This window comes from Centruroides vittatus, unplaced genomic scaffold, assembly GCF_030686945.1.
Source record: "Centruroides vittatus isolate TY-2023 unplaced genomic scaffold, ASM3068694v2 scaffold_1782, whole genome shotgun sequence".
Taxonomy (NCBI): domain Eukaryota; kingdom Metazoa; phylum Arthropoda; class Arachnida; order Scorpiones; family Buthidae; genus Centruroides; species Centruroides vittatus.
Genome location: NW_027122685.1, coordinates 200,871 through 221,060, shown reverse-complemented (window position 1 = coordinate 221,060; position 20,190 = coordinate 200,871). Strand labels below are relative to the sequence as shown.

The 20,190-nt window shown below is 29.3% G+C and overlaps 1 protein-coding gene across 1 annotated transcript in view; it reads left to right on the top strand.

The window, feature by feature from the left end:
* The window catches only part of LOC136987413 (uncharacterized), a 272,592-nt gene that overhangs the window by 74,250 nt on the left and 178,152 nt on the right, over positions 1-20,190 (top strand). The window contains 1 exon segment of the mRNA XM_067285148.1: positions 13,159-13,901. Coding sequence (XP_067141249.1) covers positions 13,249-13,901 — 653 coding nt within the window. The 5' untranslated portion in view covers positions 13,159-13,248.

Genomic DNA, 20,190 nt, shown 5'->3' with positions numbered 1-20,190 from the left:
ATACATTTTATTCAATAAAATTTTAAAGGTTATTTCGAGTATTTTAAAATTCAAACATTAATTTTAAGTACATTGTATTATATTCTATAATTACTATTTTCTCTTTAAACTAACTAAATAAATTTTATAAAATATTCAGTTGATGACTTTAATTTCTTTTCTGATTTTATAACTATAATTACTTAATATTCATTTATTCAAAATTCATTTATATAACATTTTCATAAAAGAATAAATCAGGCATACGCATACATTTAGCAACTTAATTTTATATTTTTAGCCCATTGAACTATTATTTTTTAAAGTATAATTTGTTAATTTAAAACGTTTTAAGATATTTTTCTCGCGGGTTTTTTATTTAATCAATTAGTTGGTTAATTATTTCTTTTATTTTTAATCGAATTTCTCTAAAAAATAAAAGTATAAATATTGTTAAAGGCTGTATTATTCATATAAAATTTTATAAAATTTATTATTGAAATTATATTTTATTTTGCAATTAGGAACAATTTTCTTTAATTAAATCACAATTGAAGATAATATTAGTGAATAATATATATATAAGTTTAATTATAAAATGTAATGTTAATTATACAGTAAAACCTGTACAAAACAGAACCGGAATAAAAAGGAAGCCTAAATGGAAAACATTTTTCGGAACGGATCGATTTTCTATGTTAAAAATACCGGGCTGCAATTTTTAATTTATTTAAAATATATGCTCTAGATTTTAATAGTTTTTGTCCCTATACATCATACTTTTGCTGACAACAACTGAGCCATCATGTACTGTCCCTAACTCTGTTTGCCAAATTAAGGAAGGAAGGACAGACATACGGACTGATATAGATAGGCAATTTAGTCTAAATTGATCATCTATCCCGCAATTTTCGAATTGCAGCACAAAAATGAAGCTGTTCAAAACTGAAACCTGCCAAACCGGGAAAAAACATTTGCTACGAGCGATTCCGATTCCGGTTTACACAAGTTTTACCGTACTCGTGTTTTTCCTTTTTTGTTTCAAAATGTTTATTTTATTTTCTCTGTGAAAAGGATTAAATTACTAATTACAACAAATTCTATGGAAATAATTTTATATAAATTTTATTTATATTTTTAATCGGTGAATTGTTTATATAAAATTTTGAAAAATTCATTATTATAAAGTAAAATGTTAATATTATTAAATCCCTTTCAGTTTTTATTATAAAATGTTTATTTTTAATTTAATTCCATTTATTTTTCCTGTAAAATTAGTTGAAGAACATACAAAATAACAAGACTTAATTAGTTCTATAGAGACGATTTATTAAATTTAAAATGTTTATTATTTATATTAAATTTCATTAAAATTTATTATTGAAAATTATAATTCTTCTTCTAATAAAGAGCATTTTTAAAGTGAACCGTAATTGAAAATGATGCATACAATTTTAACTCTTTAAATTATATTAATTATAATTTATTATAATGCTAATTTTATTAGAATTCTTTTCTTTTTATTTTGCAATGTTTATTTTTAATTTAATTTTGTTTATTTTGCCTGTAAAATTCAGTTTGTGAAATAAAGTATAAAATTAACTAGCCACCACTAATCCTACACACACAATAGACAATGAGGGGAAAAGGAAAGAACCTTTACAATCGATACTGTGAAGGATTTTATATATTTTTACTTATTTCTTATTTTCTTCTTCCGACAAAAGAAAATAAAATATAAAAACAATATAACTAAAATCCCAGCTTTAAGCTAAGTACATTGCTTTTCTCTCTCCTTAAAACGATAAAATAAAGCAAAAACACTGTCAAAATGCCGGGCTGCAATTTTTAATCATATTTTTAATTTCTTTAATTTAAAATATATGTTCTCGATTTTTTTAGTGTTACATCATATTTCCCCCGATAACAACCGAGTTGTTCCGGTCATCTTTCTAACTCGATTCTCGAGATTGAGGAGGACAGACACCAGTGGGAATTTATAGGTCTTGAATTTGAAAATTGCAGCTCCAAACAGTATTTTAAAATCAAAAAATAAATAGTCTAAAGAATTAATTTATCGGTTTTCATTTCGTATATTCTGCACTTTGCTAAAGTAAAGCCCCCCATTAATTTATTTCATTCTTCGCTTTAATTCGTCAATGGCAGAAAATTCGACTTACCGAAACCAAAAACTCTATTTTTTGTGTTTTGTTTTAGTTTTAAGTTTATTTTTTATTGCCGCATACATTTTAACTTGGAAGTAAGCTTTTTGCGACCGATGTCGACGAGTTAGCTCGGAGGTGTATCGAATTCTTAACATATAAAAATTGCAGATCGTTCCACAAACTATACGATTTTTATGGAAGAATGGTGGAAGAAGATAACACATTCACTGCTGCTGATGAAATGTAAGATAATGGTTTCTTCTTAAATCTTTTCCTATAATTTCTATAATCAGAAAAGCGAGTTATAGATATGAATGTATGAAATGCGTTACTCCGCAGGAAAGAATCTTCTTTTTTCCCCTTGGATATTTTATGATTTACTTTTTAAATTTTAAAACTTTGAAGCGATTTAAATACCGTTTTTTTCAAAATTAAATTTATTTATCTTCTAAGCTTTTTCTCGTATATAAATCGTTTGTTATTGTTACCTCTGTCAGTCTGTGTGTTTATCGTAATATTACAGAAATATAAAAAAAATATGCAAATTAACAGTAAAACGGTTTTTAATTTATGTTTTACATGTTTCATATTTTTTCAAAAATGTCTAAATTTTTCATTTTCAAAAGTGAAAGTGATACAGAATTGTGTTTCGTACGGATAATTTGAACATTTTCGTAATGAAATTCATGAATTTTTGATCAAGTCTTTTAGGAAATTTATGTAAAGTGTATTTAGCATAGATTTTTTACATTAAAATTTAGTGTTGTGTGTAGGATATTTATGCTTAATTAAGTAATACAATTAAACAAAAATGCCTGTACCACTTTTCCGGCTGTTATATAACAGAGAAAGCGCGGCAATCGTTCAAAAGATGACTCTTAAGATTTTTGGACTTGGGGACCTTGAAAAGTCGAGAAATGAAAAAAATTAAGGGGCTTCCTGTATGTATGGATGTAATTGTGTGCATATGGGGAGGAGACACGATTTTGTTCACCCAATTTGAAGCTTAATAACTCCCGTGCCTTAGGTCGAAAATTTCTGAAATTCTGCATGAAGGCTTATGTATTAGGGAGAAATTTTTCTAGAAATTTTCAGGAAAACCGGACCGTCGATTTGGGAGATAAGGCCCCACCTTCTTAATATTTTCTCGAACCAATCTAAAGACTTAAAGGTAATGGTGGCAATTATTAACGATGAAAACAACATTGACAGCTTTGTACTGTACGTTTGTAAATTTTTATAATAAAAATAAGGTTTTTAAAAGTAATTCTTGCTGGTATATGTTTAAAAAATTCGAATTTAGAATAAATCTAGGTTACACTCACGTGCTCAGTTGATCAAATTACTTATCACACACCATTAACTTCTTCATTTTACAGCAGAGAAACGTCATCGCAAATCGCTTAAATTTCTACAGATTTGAATAAATTGGAAGAAAAATCTTCTTAAATATATACTTTCAAGTATATAAAACTTTATTATAGAATTAAATCGTGTTACTAAGTTCTAGAAATAAATATAAACTGATAATTAAATTCTAGATATAGGCTTAAACTAATATACGTAAAAATATAATTTATAATTTGTTTTGAAATATTTGTAAATAAATCTTTAAAATAATTATTAAATATCTGGACAAGTTTTTATCGATTTTTGTTCTTTCGTGTGAAACAAAATAATAAACAAAAATAAGTTTCGACGTTTGATCAGATGTTGTTTGGTCGGACATTTTATTAAAGGAGTCTCCTCTAATAAAGACTGACCACAAATCTCTTATTATTACGTTCCTTTGAAACAAAGATAAAAAGAAAAGTAAGGAAAAAAGGTGTTACAACAGGATCTTGAAGTGGGAACGAATGTTCATGCCTCTAGATTTAATTACAAGCCCTGTTCTTTGATGCTTAATTGTTGGAGTTCTGCAATTCTGACAAAAAAAATTATTTATTTTTATTACTTCTTAATTCTTCTTTAAAAGGGAAGTATTTTTTGTTAGGCTTCTTTCTTCAATTTTTTTAAAGTTCATTTTTGTTTACGACAATGAATATTAGTATTTATTATATTTTAAACGTGCTTATTTTTATGATCTTTTCGAGTAATTTCCTCTACTTCAATTTACATTTTCGTTATTATAAAATAATATAAATTTTGAAACGAGCAATTATTTATTGTGACAATGCCAGGCTACAATTTTAAACATATTCTTAATTTATTCTCAAATCGCAGTCCAATGAAAGGTTTTCTTTATTGATTTAATTACGATGTATTATTTGATGTTTAACTGCTGAAATCTAGGAATTTTGCAAACCAAACTTCGTATTATTGGGCTGCAATTTCGAAAAATCGTAGACCCATAAATTCCCGCTGTCGTCTGTCCGTTCGTCTCACTTTTCTTCGTTAATCACGAGAACGATGTTAGATAGATGAAATTCGAGACACATATGGAAAGCTTAAGGGCGAGAGGTCCCGATTAACTACGCACGAACTTCCATTCTCGACCGGAAGTGACGTGATTTCAATTCAAAACTTCCCCCGAATGAAATTACATAGATGACCGGCACGACTCCATTCTTAACAGGAAAAGTATGATGTACAGCGACAAGCCACCACTAATTTGAGGTGGAGAGCCTATATTTTAAATTAAATAAGTCAAGAATGTAATTAAAAATTACGGCCCGGCATGTGACCATGTCGCAATCATTTTTGCTCGTTTTATTATTTTTTCCAATCTTTTATTATAATTTTGTGTCTTATTTTTTTATAGTTTAAATCACTTTTAATGTGTTATACGCGCCGTTATAAATAAAAAAGGATAAGAGTATTTATTATATTTTAATTGAGATTATTTTAATCTCTTCTATTTCAGTTAAATTTTGCTATCAAATAATATAATTTTTTAAAATTTTTACCGAGTAAAATATTCGTATCCATTTTAAATACTTTTTTACAAGAAAATGTAATTTTATTATTCGTTTTTCCCTGTTTTTCTTTATTTTTTATGCTTTCAATCACCTTCAATCTGTCACGCGCACCGTTATATCTATAACAATGGATAAGCGCATTTATTATATTTTAAACTGTTTATTTTTACGATCCTTTCGAGTAATTTCTTCTACTTCAATTCAAATTTTTATATTACAAAGTAAACATTATATTTTTTTAATATTAAACAGTATTTTTAAATAATAATATTTTACAAAAATCCAATTTTTTCAATGAATATACATCAAGTATCTTTACAGCTTGATTTAATGAGAATTTTTATAACATTAGTAGAAAAAAAACCACTGTTACGTTCTTTAAATTAATGAAATTATTATTATTATTTCTTCTCTGGTCGATTTAATTGAGCAATATTTTAAAGTTATTGTTTATTATTTTTTAGATAAAAGCGTAAATATTCTTAGAACGGTTTGGCATTTAAGCGAATGTCTTAAGTGTTACAGCTGTTACGCCATGTTCTTTTGTTATCATTTTGGCCATTATTTTTGTGTAACTTTAATTACCCGTTCGTTTATTGACGGTTATAATCTATAAAGCAACTATTGTCTAGACTGACAAGCATTATTTTCATAGCTTCTTTATCATCCAGAAGGAAACTACACGTTATTAATATGACCTTTATCGTGTTTCTCTGTATTTAAAATATTCTTTTTTATAAATAATCTCGCTATTAAATTTTAAATTTATTTTTCTAATTTAAACTTTACATTATTTCCTTAATAGTATAAAAATTTTTCTATAACTTAATCATCTACTTAATATATTTTTCGAGTAGTAAAATGACAGCAAATGGAAGTTTTCTTTGTTATATTCGTAAATTAAACAGTTTTATATAATGACGAATAAATTTTTATAACAGTTCTATTAGGAAATTTAACGAATTGATCGTAGTTTAAGCCAAAATTTACCGAAATACTTCTTCCTTTTTACATTATTAAACAACGAAAACATTTTTTTAATATAAAAATTTATTATTTTATTAAATATTAATGAACGGTTTTAGATTATTACTCATTAAGAAGTCCACTAAAAATTAATTAAATTCTATATTTAATAAGGTAAGATTTTTCCTATGTTCATATTTAAACAAAAATTAAAAATGAAAAAAAAATACTTCAGATAATTACGAGGCATTATAAGATTAAGAATATTATATGAAGATAGAGGGGAGGGGAAAAATTTCCCTTTTTTCCCTATCTTCTATCGGTAACGAACAGAATATCGGAATGTAATTTGAACTAGGAGAAGAAAGAAGGATGCGAACAATGCTTTTGATGGCTGCCTTTCCAATCGGAGTCTATCAGCTCCTACAAGAAATGAGGTAGAAGCTAACATAATTAACATTCTTTAGTTTTGGGAATTTGTGGTGCCGACTTTCATTTTCAATATTTATGATTCGATATAAAAATTCTCCCTCTTGAAGATTGACGAAATTTTCATTTCCAATTTCTCCCCTCCTCGGTAAAAATAGGTATGTCTTACTTAGGTTTTTACTATTCAGCAATCTTTCTCCCCCTTATAAATATATAAATATATCAAACTTTAAGATATTCTTCTTACATTTTTCAAAAATAGGATTAGTTAAGATGAGCCTAATGGAGTTTTCTTGTTGGCGAAAGTAGAAGACGATGGGGGGTGTGATTTTAAATGGCGAGGTGGTAGAAATTAGAAGGAAAGAAACGTTTTAAATTCAACTTATGCCAATCATTATTCGCATAAAAAATGATTGGTAGTTGAAAAAAACGAAGGGGAAAGTGTCGAGCAAATGGACGTAGTTGCCGTGTGACGACAGGAACCCATCAGACAAACACGAAACGATCGTTGCAACAAAGTATTGGTATTCTGGGAATAAGATTCTTACCCATCACCACTGTCCAGTTCATCATCAGTTCTTATCTGGTGTCTAATCCTAGTCGTCCAATTTCTTCTGTAGTCCCGGCGATTGCTCCGTTGCGTTCAATGTGTCAACTGAAACTGCTCGTAATAACATGTCCTCGTAGTTTACGGTTGTAACGTGAATCCCCTTCTTCTGAGTGTGGCTCTAATGTCCCAGATGGATGACTATTTCCATCTCACGAGAATCTAGAAAAGAACATAAAGGGATGTTGAAAAATCTGTATGAGACTTTATAAAATTTCCAACAACTTCTTTTTCTTTATCTGCAATTAAATTTTCTTGTAAAATTCTTCTTCTTCTTTTATTTTCTAATACATTTTAAGTCAATTAAATGAAGTTCATTTATTTTTACAAATTGAAATAAAAGATGTACTCATTCTTCTTCATTAATTAAATCAATTTTAATGTAAGTAATTTTACTTTTTTTGCTTAAAAAAGACTTTCTCTCACTTTTATGTAATTGAATTGGACCACAAGCGTGAGATAAGTTTTATCCAAGTGAAAAGGAATAAATAATCTCGACATCAAAGTCAGAAGTTATTAAATTGAATGTGCAGAATTTACAAGTTTGACGAGTTGGAATTTTTTTCCTTTTTCTTAATTACAATAACAATATACAGGGTAGTTAACTGTCCTAAAGGCAAGGCGGCTTCTGCCAACTGATGTAAAGCTGTACACAAAGTTCTCCGTGGAAAGAACTATTGGGCAGGTATCAACCAAATTTCGTATACATACCGACCAGAGTATGCTGTTCCGACTTTCGAAAAAATTTGGTGCTGCTATTTTCTTAACGCGTTTACGTAAGAATTTACGTCAGAGTAAATCTTAAGTTTTTTAAGCTTCGAAATTCATTAAATGCTGTGGACGAAGTGGATAAAACCATTGAAAATTGCTAAGTAGTTGATCACGCGGAGTTTTCCGTGTCTTCTTCACGTGTGTAACACCTAAGTAGGAAAACCATTTTGCCATGGAAGTCTTTCGGGAGCCATCTCTTTGGCAACTGTCCCATGTGTTGCGTTGTGTTGACATTAATCCAATTGTTAAGCGACCAATTGGCATTGCTGTTTCGTACATTAGGCAAAATTTTCGCCGTCGAAGATTTATGAAGGACTTTTTTCTATCCAAAATTTGTTAGAAAACCTACGTAAAATTTACATTAAGACAACGGCGTCAAATTTCGTCCTAGCGACTGAATTTTGAAGTAAATCTTTCCCGATAATCAAGACTGCGCGTATAATAAATTTGATTGCGATGACTGCCCTGCGTTTAATAAAGGGTGGCCCAAAAATTCGTCAACCGTTCTAAAGACGGTAAATTCCATTAACGATAGAAACGGATTAAGTGACTTGCAGCAATTATTAGTTCTTGATACTCTCGGCTAACTAAGGTTTTGGCCACCCTGCACATAAATATGTGTATTTTTTCAAGTTTCTGAGTTTATTCGGTATTTTTAGATGTTAAAAAATGCAAAAAGTTTACATTCTCGTGAGAAAAGCAACCATTTTACGAATACAAACGGAGAAAGAGGCAATTCTTCATCGTCAGTATTGAATAGAATTTGTCTTTTGTTGACATCAAAATGTCCCGAACAATTTTAAATTCTTTTTTCTTTCGAAATTTCTCGCTTTTAAAGAATTAAAAATATATATATATAAATCGATATTCTTCCCGTTAAATATTTTAAAAAATACAAAGATAACGGTAGACCTATTCATCGATATAAATTCTGAATAACGGAATAATATATTTAGATTAAAGAAATTGTGGTTAGAAGGGCTAAAAACTAGAAAAATACTGGAATTGAGTTGAATGGAACTGGCTAATCTTTAATCGCATGTTGCAACAATTCTCTAGTGCCAATGCCTGTCGGTCTGTCTGACTCTCAGATGACAACAAGATGTCCTAATACGTGCCAAACATTTGAAATGTTTGTTTGCTATTTTTTTAACACTCTTCACACTTCAACAAGCCATAAAATGTCGATTTTAGAAATAAACAGAAGTCTTATTCAGTCAGTTGAAATTTCTTTCTATTTTCTACCTCTGTTTATTTATTTTTTTATACATATATATTTAAATAAACTATAAAGCATCTCAAATGACACTTATTTTATTTAAAAAAATTAAATGCAGTAAAACCTGCGTAAACCGGAATCGCACTGCACCGAATAGAGTAAAAAACATGTCCAAAACGGAACCTGAATAAAGATGGAACCTGCCTAAACGGAATAAATTTTCCGTAACGAAGCGATTTTCTATGTTAAAAAAGAACCTGTACAAAACGGAAACCTGCCAAACCGGAAAAACATTTCGGATTCCGGTTTACACAGGTCTTACTGCACTTTTTCCAGTTCGGCAGGCTTCCGTTTTGAACAGGTTTTACTGTATTTATAAATTATATTTTACTTATAATTTAGTGTAAATTTATATTTATTTACACGTCAACAGTTGATGCAGTATGAATTATAATTTATACAGTTTATAATGTACTATATTATTAAAGTTATATAGTAAATTTTCTCGTCAAGCCATACCATCGATACCATAGATTATTCATAGATCGATTGATTTATGGCTATTTATGGTATGATTTCTCTATCTACATTGATCTATAGTAACGTATGATATCTATATCGTGCTATACCATAGATCATACAATACATTGAATTGAATTGTTGGAAAACAAATGTCTTTCAGCAATTCAATTGATAAATTGGGTATGTGGCTGAGTAGAAAATCATTAATAATTCTATATATTTTAAATAATGTTTGACGTCTTTGTATTTTTTAAAGGAAATTTATACATCGACAAATAGATGACGTTACATTACAATGAGGTTGGTCACGTAACTGAATGAACTTGGTTTAAAAATACAGTACGTGAAAGTTTGTAGTGATATTTTATCCACATATCTAGTTTAATTCGAATCATTATTTGACGAATTTGATTGACGAAAGTGTGTGAACGTGACTTTATTTTCTGTTTGATACTGTATATATAGATGATTATTAGAATTATAGCACAGAATGGTCAAGAGTGACTTTGTGACCGTTCAGCACAAGATGTATTATACTGCATCATAACGCATCTTTACTGCACCTTAATGTACCTACACTGCACCTACATTACACACGATATAATTTAAAGTTGTACATCACGCCATAAGAAGGATGGATCAGATAATGACGCGGTGATGTAAAAGGCACAATGGGCAAAACATTTTTAAGGATAAATATGTATTTTATGTTCTGAAATTTATTTATTTAGCAACACGCCCTCTATTATAAATAAAATAATCCTTTTAGTAAATAAAAATAAACACTCTTTACTATTGTTTCGGAGACCACGATCTTAAAGTAAATAAATAAATAAATATATACTGTATATATTATGCGGCTATAGTTGAATTATGCATACAGGGTGGGCCAAAAGTCAGTTAACCGAAAGAGAACCTTTTTTCTGCAAGAATAGTGAAAATCGGTGTCAAATAATTGCAGGCTCGGAGCCTGCAATTATTTCAAGTTACTTTCTCGGGTTTGCCGACTCTTGGGCCGCTTTTTATATCGATTGATAAGGATGAAATGAAATAATGTCGAGGAATTTAAAAAAGAATGAAAAATTAAAACTTTGAAAACATTTAAAATTAAATTAAAGTCAACATTTTTTTCTAATTTCGAATTTCAAAAATCCTAAGCCTCCGAAGCGAGCGAATTTTTTGAAAAAGTATGTAAATAATTTTTTCTTGGTTGTCGTCATACTTCTGAAAAATCATGTTTAGGTAGTTTCAACTGGAAAAATACGGGTTAGTTGCCTTTTTTCCCATGCTGAAAGCAGCAACTGCAGTATCTTACATTTTTTCATGTTTTGTTTTGATAAAATGGTGGAAAAAATACTCGTCGAACTAAAGAAGATTCTTTCTGTCTAGATTTATCGATCTTTTATTGGACTTTAAACGCGACTTTTTGACATTTATATACAGTAAAACCTGTTAAAAACAGAACCGTAAGAAAACAAAAACCTTCTTAAAGGGGAAAAACTTTTGGTATTAAAAAGCCACCTGTTCAAAAACCGAAAAAAATATTCGGTACCGTGCCGGTCCGGTTTACACAGGTTTTACCGTATATATTTTTTCTTAGATTACTTTTTAAATACACTAAATTGGCCTTCATTTATTTCCTACTCCTTTAGTTTTTATGGCAAAACTAATTAAAATTCGCCACCATTAAATCAGTTCAAACACCAGTAAAAGGTTACATTCTTGTAGTAAAATTCCGATGTTCTTTATTAAACAAAATTATTAAAAATATATATATTTAAAAAGGTTTTAAAAGAAATATTTGTTAAATAATTCGAATCAATATCTCAAAAGAATTGAATCTGAAAGAATCGCGTGTACAATTAGCAGGATGTAAATAAATTTACGCGTAAATTCATCAAAAAAGTTTAGAGAATTGGAGTTACGTTTCTTATCGATTATTTTATTAGCATTTACTTTATTTTCCCCTCTTTTAAAACCGCGTGCAACCAGAAATAAGCTTATATAGTTCTGTTTGAGGATTTCTGTTGCAAAGTATAAACTAGTTTTTCTTTCTATTTTTTCAAAAAATAGAGGGAAAAAAGAGAGGTAAAGAATATCTTGTTGGTCTCGTGACTCTTTTCTACCATTTGCTATCATCCGAGTACGGAATTGAGTTTTTGTTCGGAGTTGAGATGGCCATTCACACCAAACACCAAAAATAGACTGCATCCTAGTAACGATTTCAACGTGTCGTTCATCATTCTTTAGAGGAAAAAGAATGTAGTATCGGAAGAAAACCAATTGGTTCTTTTGTCAAAAGAAAACTGACTTTCATCGATTTTGAATAATAAAGTTATCTAGAACTTAGATTTAATTTTACTCTGTTTAAGTTTCGAAGAAATGTATAACATCCAAACGTATTTGTCTTTCATTTGTTTATACAGTAAAGTCGTGTTTACTTAGCAATTCAAAATTCGGCTTACTCGTTTAGTAAATTTGTATAAACTTTTTAAATATTAAGATATTTTTCCCTCTCTCCCTCTTGTCTAAGTAATTTGACGAATGAAAGGATTCGTCGTATTATATGTTTTAAGCTAGTTAAACTGTCGCGTGGAGCGTAAAATTTACGGTAAACAAAGAGAAAAATGATGTTAGATGTGGAAATTATATCCTGTAAATTTGTATCGTATCATTTAAATGAGTGTCTTTGATAATAATTCAAGAGAATTTGCTCCAGGGATTGATAACAAGGAACCGAAATGCAAGCTCCTGTTAAAATGATAGCGTTGTTGTTGGTTGACCAAAGTCCATTGAGGTAATTTGTTCTTGTTAGACTCGAGAAATACCCAGAACGTTATAAATTTACTAAGTGTGATAGGTTCCGAGGAAATTTAATGGTTAAGAAAACCTTAAACTTAAAATGAAATAAATCTGCTCGTTAATAAAGAATTAAAATTGTAGTGAATCGATATTATTTTTATGATATAGATAAATAAATATCTTTTTTCTTTTAATGATGAAAAATTAGAGGTTAGTTTACTTAAAGTTCAATGCACTACAGCTTGACAAAAGGGTAGAAGGGAAACGGTTAAACGGTAAAAAACGAGTTAATATAAATCGAATAGAAGGATGATACAGGAGAATTTACATTCAATAAAATGTTTTTATTGCCCATTTTAATGTTTTAAAATAATCGTTGAGATTTCCAAGTCCAAGTCGAAATGCGGGGTAAACAATTACGTGTATCGAACAATAAAAGTTGTAGAGACAAGTGGGACGACGGAATGTCTCGACCACCAGTCTAAGTAATGTGTAGTTGAGAAAGAGAAGACGCTTGCCATGTCTACAACAGGAGAATTGAGGATTTATTGTCTAGATGATGGAAAAAGGAACGAAGGCGGTTCAACAATGCTGTAACGTTCCAACTATCGTGACATGAAATATCTTATTGATGATTCTTCCGCATTTAGCCAATTACAGAATTAATGTAGTAGGATTTAGAAGAAGGTTCCTTCCTCTTTCTTTAATGTGTTTAAATGTTAGACAATATATTCTTTTTGTGACCTACTTATAAACTCTTTATTACTTGTTTCTTTACAGATTTAACTTGAAATATTCGAGTTATGTGTATCGATTTGACGGAAAATCAATCGAAAAAATTCTCCTGACTAGAAAATAAATATAATTACAATGGATACGGTGCAATGGCATTGGTGGATGATGCTGATTATGAGTGTCGGAGGAGCATCCCTCGGACAGGAAATCGTTTACACAAATTGTGGTGGAACCTTACAAGATCCGAGAGGAATTATCGTAACTCCAAATTTCCCTAAACAATATCCCATTCCTATCAGTTGTCGTTGGGTTATCGAAGCTCCCGTCAACAAAGTGATTGCCATATACTTCACGCAGTTCTACATGAGAGAAGGGGTGAAGTTAACAGAATATGCTTTCTTTGCCGACAACTTCTACGCTGGGAAACACGAATTCGATCCCGTCTCTTCAGATAACAGACCTACGTATTTATTAACCAACAAACCGATTTTGGTATTCGAATTTGTGGTCCGTGAAATAGGGAATATTCATCTAAGAATTCGTGAATATTTTTTGGATGTTTTCGGTTTCAACATCACTTACGAAATCATGGACAAAACACAAGCCGTTAAGAAAGATGGCTGCATAAATCATCATTGCTCATACACTGGAAGATGTTTAGCAGCAGCTGATTATCATAGTTATTACTGTGACTGTTTCGATACGTATTATGGGGATGAATGTCAACATAGCCCACTTTGTGGACCGTCAGGAAGTTTGATTACTTGCCAAAATGGTGGAACCTGCAGGTGAGTTTCTTTTTTCTTAAAACTCTCTCGAGTTTTCTTAATTTTATTACTTTTATAATAAAATTAACTTCAGATTTAATGGAGAGAGAAGTCAATAATTGAGTTAGAAGTCAAATGTACTTTTTAAAAAAGACTTTGCCAACATTTTATTGCTTAAAGAAAGCAGTCGAATGTTTGCATGTTCTCAGCGTTATTTTTAAAATTTTCTTTATTTTTTTTATTCTTAAACTAAATTCCAGCTGTGAGCAATGGAAATTTTTCTCTCGTGCTACATAAAATTCAGTATAAAATAATTAAGATCAAATATTGCTGCCTCTCCTCAATAAATATCCCAGTGAGCATCTTCTTAAATGGATTTAATGCATGCTCTTTATATTTCTAAATGTAAAATAATTGTTTGCATATTTAATGAATGCGAAAAGGCACTTAATACCTTTAGTGTTTGCAGAATAACCTAAAAATAACTTGTTTTTGTCTTGCTGTTTGTACTGGGACTAGCCTCAGGTAGAAAATTTCTCTACATCATTCTATACAAAATAATAAAAAATAAATTGTTTATATCTCTTTCCAGTGATCTTAATGTAAATATATAATATTTTTTTCGAGTTTAAGCAAATTAATACGAAAAATATAATGGAAAATAATAAAGCAAACGAGCAAAAATTATTCTGACATTCGACACAATTCCGGGTTGCTATTTTAATCATATTTTAAATTTATTTAATTTAAAATATATGCTTTCGATTTTAGTAGTGTCTTGCCCCTGTACATCATACTTTTCCCGATAACATAAGGATGAAGTTATCATCAACCTTATAACGAGCTTTCCTTACGAAGAAGGAAATCTTTATAAGGACGATGATAAATGAAAATTACAAAGAAAATATTTGATGTTGAATTAATTTAAAAATTAACTCGTCGAATCTTGAACAATTTTCATTAATTTAACAAAATTCTCCGGCGAGAATTATCGTTTTATTCATGCTTAGATACGGAAAGTAATGGATCAATGTTACGCAACAAGGCATTCATTTTACAAAATATCTTAAGCTGATTTAAAAAATGACCTCTTTGTGTTTAATCATTTTATTGATATGTTCAATACTCTTCTGTCAATGAGAGTGATATATTGCTATGGTTCTTCCTTAATCACTTTCTGTATCGTTCGGAATAAAAAGCGACAGATGTTGGTTGCTTCATCAATCTGCAGACATCACGTCTCTACCAGGCAATATGCTGAACACCTGAAAGAGATAGCATAAAAATATTTAAAAAATTAACTAAAACAACCTTCTTTTATAGAATTAATGGGGAGGAAAACATAAACAAAAACGAGTAATTATTTATTGTGACATGGTCACAATACTAGGCTGCAATTTTTAATCATATTTTTTAATTTATTTCATTAAAAATTTATGCTCTCCACTTCAAATCAGTAGTGGCTTGCCCCTGTACATCATACTTTTCCTTTAACAGTAGAGCCGAGCGGGTCATCTATCTAACACCTTTCGGGAGAAAATATTTGAATTGAAATCACGTGGGTCTTGATTTACATCTATCTAACGCTATTCTAGAGATTAAGGAAAGACAGACAGACGGACGGACGACAATTTTTTTGAATTTTAGCCCAATAAGAGAAAAAAATAAACAAAAAAATCTTTTTGAATAGCTTCAGTTTGTAAAGGATGAAAAGTTTTGTCTTGTTTTTCAAGCTTTTTTTTTAATATGCACAACAAAAATATAATTTTGTTGATCCACTTACACTCTGAGAATTTTCATGTTCTATAAAAACAACAAAACCCCAAAAGTCTTTAAAAAAACAGAGAAAATCTTTTGTTCGCCCTTGGGAATCGATGCATAGATCTCCGGATACATCGCAAAACATTCTTTCTACTAGAAAAAAATAAAATCCCTTTTCCCTCAAAAAAACTTTAGTTTCGTTTCTGTATATAAAGAACCTTTGTGGCAACTAATGCAGTGGTCTGCTACTAGAATACCTATTTTATTTTACAGTATTGAATGCCATGTTAGACATGTTTCTCGAACCGAATTTCACAGCCAAACTATATACAATAGACGTGTTCGGGATATAATCATTCAATAAATTTTGTGTCGGAAGTAATGCGAAACTTTTTTTCTTCTTGTTACAATTCCGATTGCTTTTCAGATAATTTCTCGCAATATTTTCCCTCCCTTTTAAAAATCTACACATAAATTCCCCTCCCTCTTAACAGTCATCAAATATTAATAAACGACTAGAAAAAATATCCAGTAACCGGTTGCTTATCTCTTCCGGAAATATTTGGTGGCACCATCTGTTATCATATTTTATTTTAAACGTTTTATATTTTTTAACTATTATAAAAGGGCAAGAAGCTTAATTTTGAGGGTAGGGAGGGGCTTTATAAAAAATTGTAAATGCTAATAACGAATAAAATCTTCGTCAAGTCTGACTCCACTCGAGATACGACAGACGACCCCCTCTATCTCCCCACCCCTTCGACATTCAATCACCAAAATTTAGCAGCATCAAATAAACAATAAACAAACCACTGCGCAAAATTTTAGCAATTTTTGGCAAAAACTACTGGAATTATTAAGTTTTAAAGTGGGTGAACAAAATTGTACCCCCACACACATACAGACACATATACATAAACATTCATACATATAAAAAATACCCGCGAAATATTTTGCATTTTTCGACGTTTCAAGGTCTCCCTAGTCGAAAACTTTAAAAATCTTCGGGGATGATTTTTTAACCGATCGCTATACTTTTCCTCTATTAAATTTACTTTAGCCAAGTAAAAACTCGATTAAAGTCAATTTAATAGCTTCATTCTTCGAAAGGTTAAAGAATTTATAAAAATACAATTTATCACGAAGATAATTTTATATAATTATATCTAATTATATAAATTTTTAAAGCGTATATTATCGTTGTCTAAGCTCGAATATAACGAGAAAATTTATTGGATAAGTTAAAAATTCATGGTTAAGACGTAAATAATTGTAGTTTTTTTCAAACAACTTTATTTTATTGTGAATTACAGAATTCAAACAGAATTTTCACTTTATTTTATTTTTATTTTTCAAAACTACATTGTCACGTTAGAATAAAAAGAATTCGAACAAGTTAGCCTTAATGAGAGTTGTAGTCGTTCTTTTTGTTATTCTGTTTTGGCTTCTAATCTATTCTTCCTTGATTGATTTAAAAATAAGAAGAGGAGGAGGAACTTAATCCTCCCAAAGAATTTTTTAAAAATAAATGAAATTAAATTATTTTAAAAGTTGTTGATTCGTCGACTTCAACTTTCCGTTATAATTCTCAATGAATACATACAAAAGAACTGGAAAAATATATTATTTTTAGAATATTTTTATACACTTTCGACAAATAATCGATATAATTTCTTCGAATTTTAATAAATTAGAGTACGTAATTTATGAAGTGGTGTAATTTGAAGATATGAATGACAAGTAAATCCCCCATTTCTACTCCAAAACTCGATGTTACTCTTAATTGCCTGACAGACGAGACAAGAAGACTGAAGCCAATTACAAACTTACGCAATTCTTGTACACGTATTAATCTCTATAACACTAAAACTTCGTATTATATTTTTTAAAAGTGAATTCAACGTAGAGATTTTCATAATTTTTATTATAATTGTGTAAAAATAACACTGGTTTACAGCCGAAAATGAAGCCAATTTCAAGAAAATGAATAGCCTCTAGCTATATTTATATTGTAGAAAATTAAATTCTAAGAGGAATAATATTTAGTGCCAGACAATATAAATAACGGTGTAAAATTCATTATGCGTAAACGGTTCTATCTTTAATGCTTAATTAATTACAATTATTTTTAAGGGGATGTCCCACTTTTCCGCGTTGTACGACAAAGGATTTTTTCCAAAGATTTAATGGATATTCTCCATCGAAATCATTAAATTTATTCGACTTTTGAATGCGGATTATTTTTTAAAAATGTATATAAATATGGACTTTATACAACGATGTTGCATTATGTATTTCTAATATGATTTTTCTGGTAATATACAATTTCGTGCTCAGAATCTCTTTCTATATAAAATCAATTGCGCTCACATTCGAAGAATCTTTACACACACAAAACTAAATAAATCTAGAAAAAAACGTATGGAATTACAGTCTAGAAGGAAATTCTTTAATATTTCAAGAGAATCTTTATCTATTTTGTAATGCAAATTGATATAAAAGAAGTTATCAAACAAGAATATTCATCAAAGTTGATTTCAAGGAAAGGGAAAGTAATTTTATTTGAAAATGGTAATTTAATATAATATAAATCTGTACTTTTTATGTAACTAACGTTTAGATCGATGTACTTTCCTTTCCAGTTTTGAATTATATATATATATAGATTTAAGTTTATCTTACAGTTTAGCCGTACAGTCTTTTCTGTAAGATTAACTTGTCGAATCAATTTTTAATACAGTAAAAAAGTAAAATATACGTAAGATTATCTTCGTAGCTAAATTTATAAATGTCAAAGGTCACCCCACTCGAGTAGAGAAATAACTAAGAATTACATTAATTATTTTCGAAGTTAAATTGCATTTTAATATTAAATGATTTGATTACTTTACGGATAAAAATGGTGCTTAACCTGATTTTTTTCTATAGAATTTTATTGGATAACTCTTTTTATAATGGGTCCACATTTTTATTGATTTATCGAATTTTTCATAAATGAGATCACTTGGATGTTCTTCTTGATCATTCTTTCACGTAGACCATATTTGTCCCTCGGTGAATGACTCATATTTAGTTTGATTTATGAAGAATTTTATAACTTCTATATATATTATCAGAGGAATAAATGATAGAGATGAAAGTTTAAGTGAAGAATTTAATAGGCTAATCTTTATATATTCTGTAAAATAAATCTTATATATAGAAGATTTATGATGTTAAAATATCGAAAAAAATTAGTACTTTATATTATTTTTTATTATTAAAGATTACTTGTACTTTATTTTAAATTTAAATTTTTAAAAATTAAATAAACAATTTAAACAAAAATTCTGTTCAGTAACGGTGTGGATTTTATATATATTGCGTTTTTCAATGAAATTTATACGTAATCGTCTTAGGGGTGGGTACGTGCGACAGCGTCACAGAGCATCGCAAAGGGGTAGATGATAGTTTAAAAGTAGTGTTACGTAATTTGTGGGCGATTCCTAGTCATACATATAATCTACATAGAGAAACAAACGTGCATTCATACAGACAATCGCAAACATTTTTTTATTTTATTTTTGGAGAGGGTTACATATCTCAGTAGTTAAAGAAGGGCTGACATAGATTACAAAATATTGCCACTAAATCTAACAAATTTGGAGGAAGTTCCTCTAAACTAGAAATGTTACCGGTACCAATTTTTCCAATTTAACGAATTTCTAAATTTACAAGGAAGAAAAATTTACATTTGTTACTGAAACAATTGATACAATTCGTGAAAGACAAGACCTTATAATTACAATTATTTTTCTATATGAACAATAAAGATATTTATATTCATTTTATCCTGGATTTTTACTGTATCTTTTAGGCTACAATTTGAAAAAATTGTAGACTTAGATAATTTATAATTTAAACCGTGAGAATTTATGTCTGTCTTTTCTTAATATCGAGAATGGAGTTAGATAGATGAAAGCCGAGAAAAAATATGAAATGTTAGGGGCAGGAGGCCCCGATCAACTATATTAGAACGTCCTGAATAAAAACTTGAAGTGACGTAATTTCCCTTTAATGGAATTACAAAGATGACCAGCATCACTCTATTGTTAAAGGAAAAGTATGATGTATTACTAATTTGAGGTGGAAAGCATATATTTTAAATTAAATAAATAAAAAATATAATTAAAAATTGCAGCTTGGCATTGTGACCATGTCACAATAAATAATTGCTCGTTAGATTATAAAATATTTTTAAATGATTAAGTTGTCGCCATTAAAGAGATTTGACAATAGTTACGGATATACTGAGTGATGTGATTTTGTAATGTCTCGTATAGTAAAAACACAGAAGTGAATCGCGAAAATATTTATTCCAAATTCGAAATTAATGTTTCAGCGATATATATATATACATCAGCGTTACATATATACATCATCATTCTTTCCTGAAAAAGTACTACGGACGAGCTATAAAAAAGTATTGTTCAAATATATCTAAAATATGACGACTGTCAGTAACGAAAATTTTTATTGAAGTCTGACATTTTCTAGTTTTTGTGGGAAA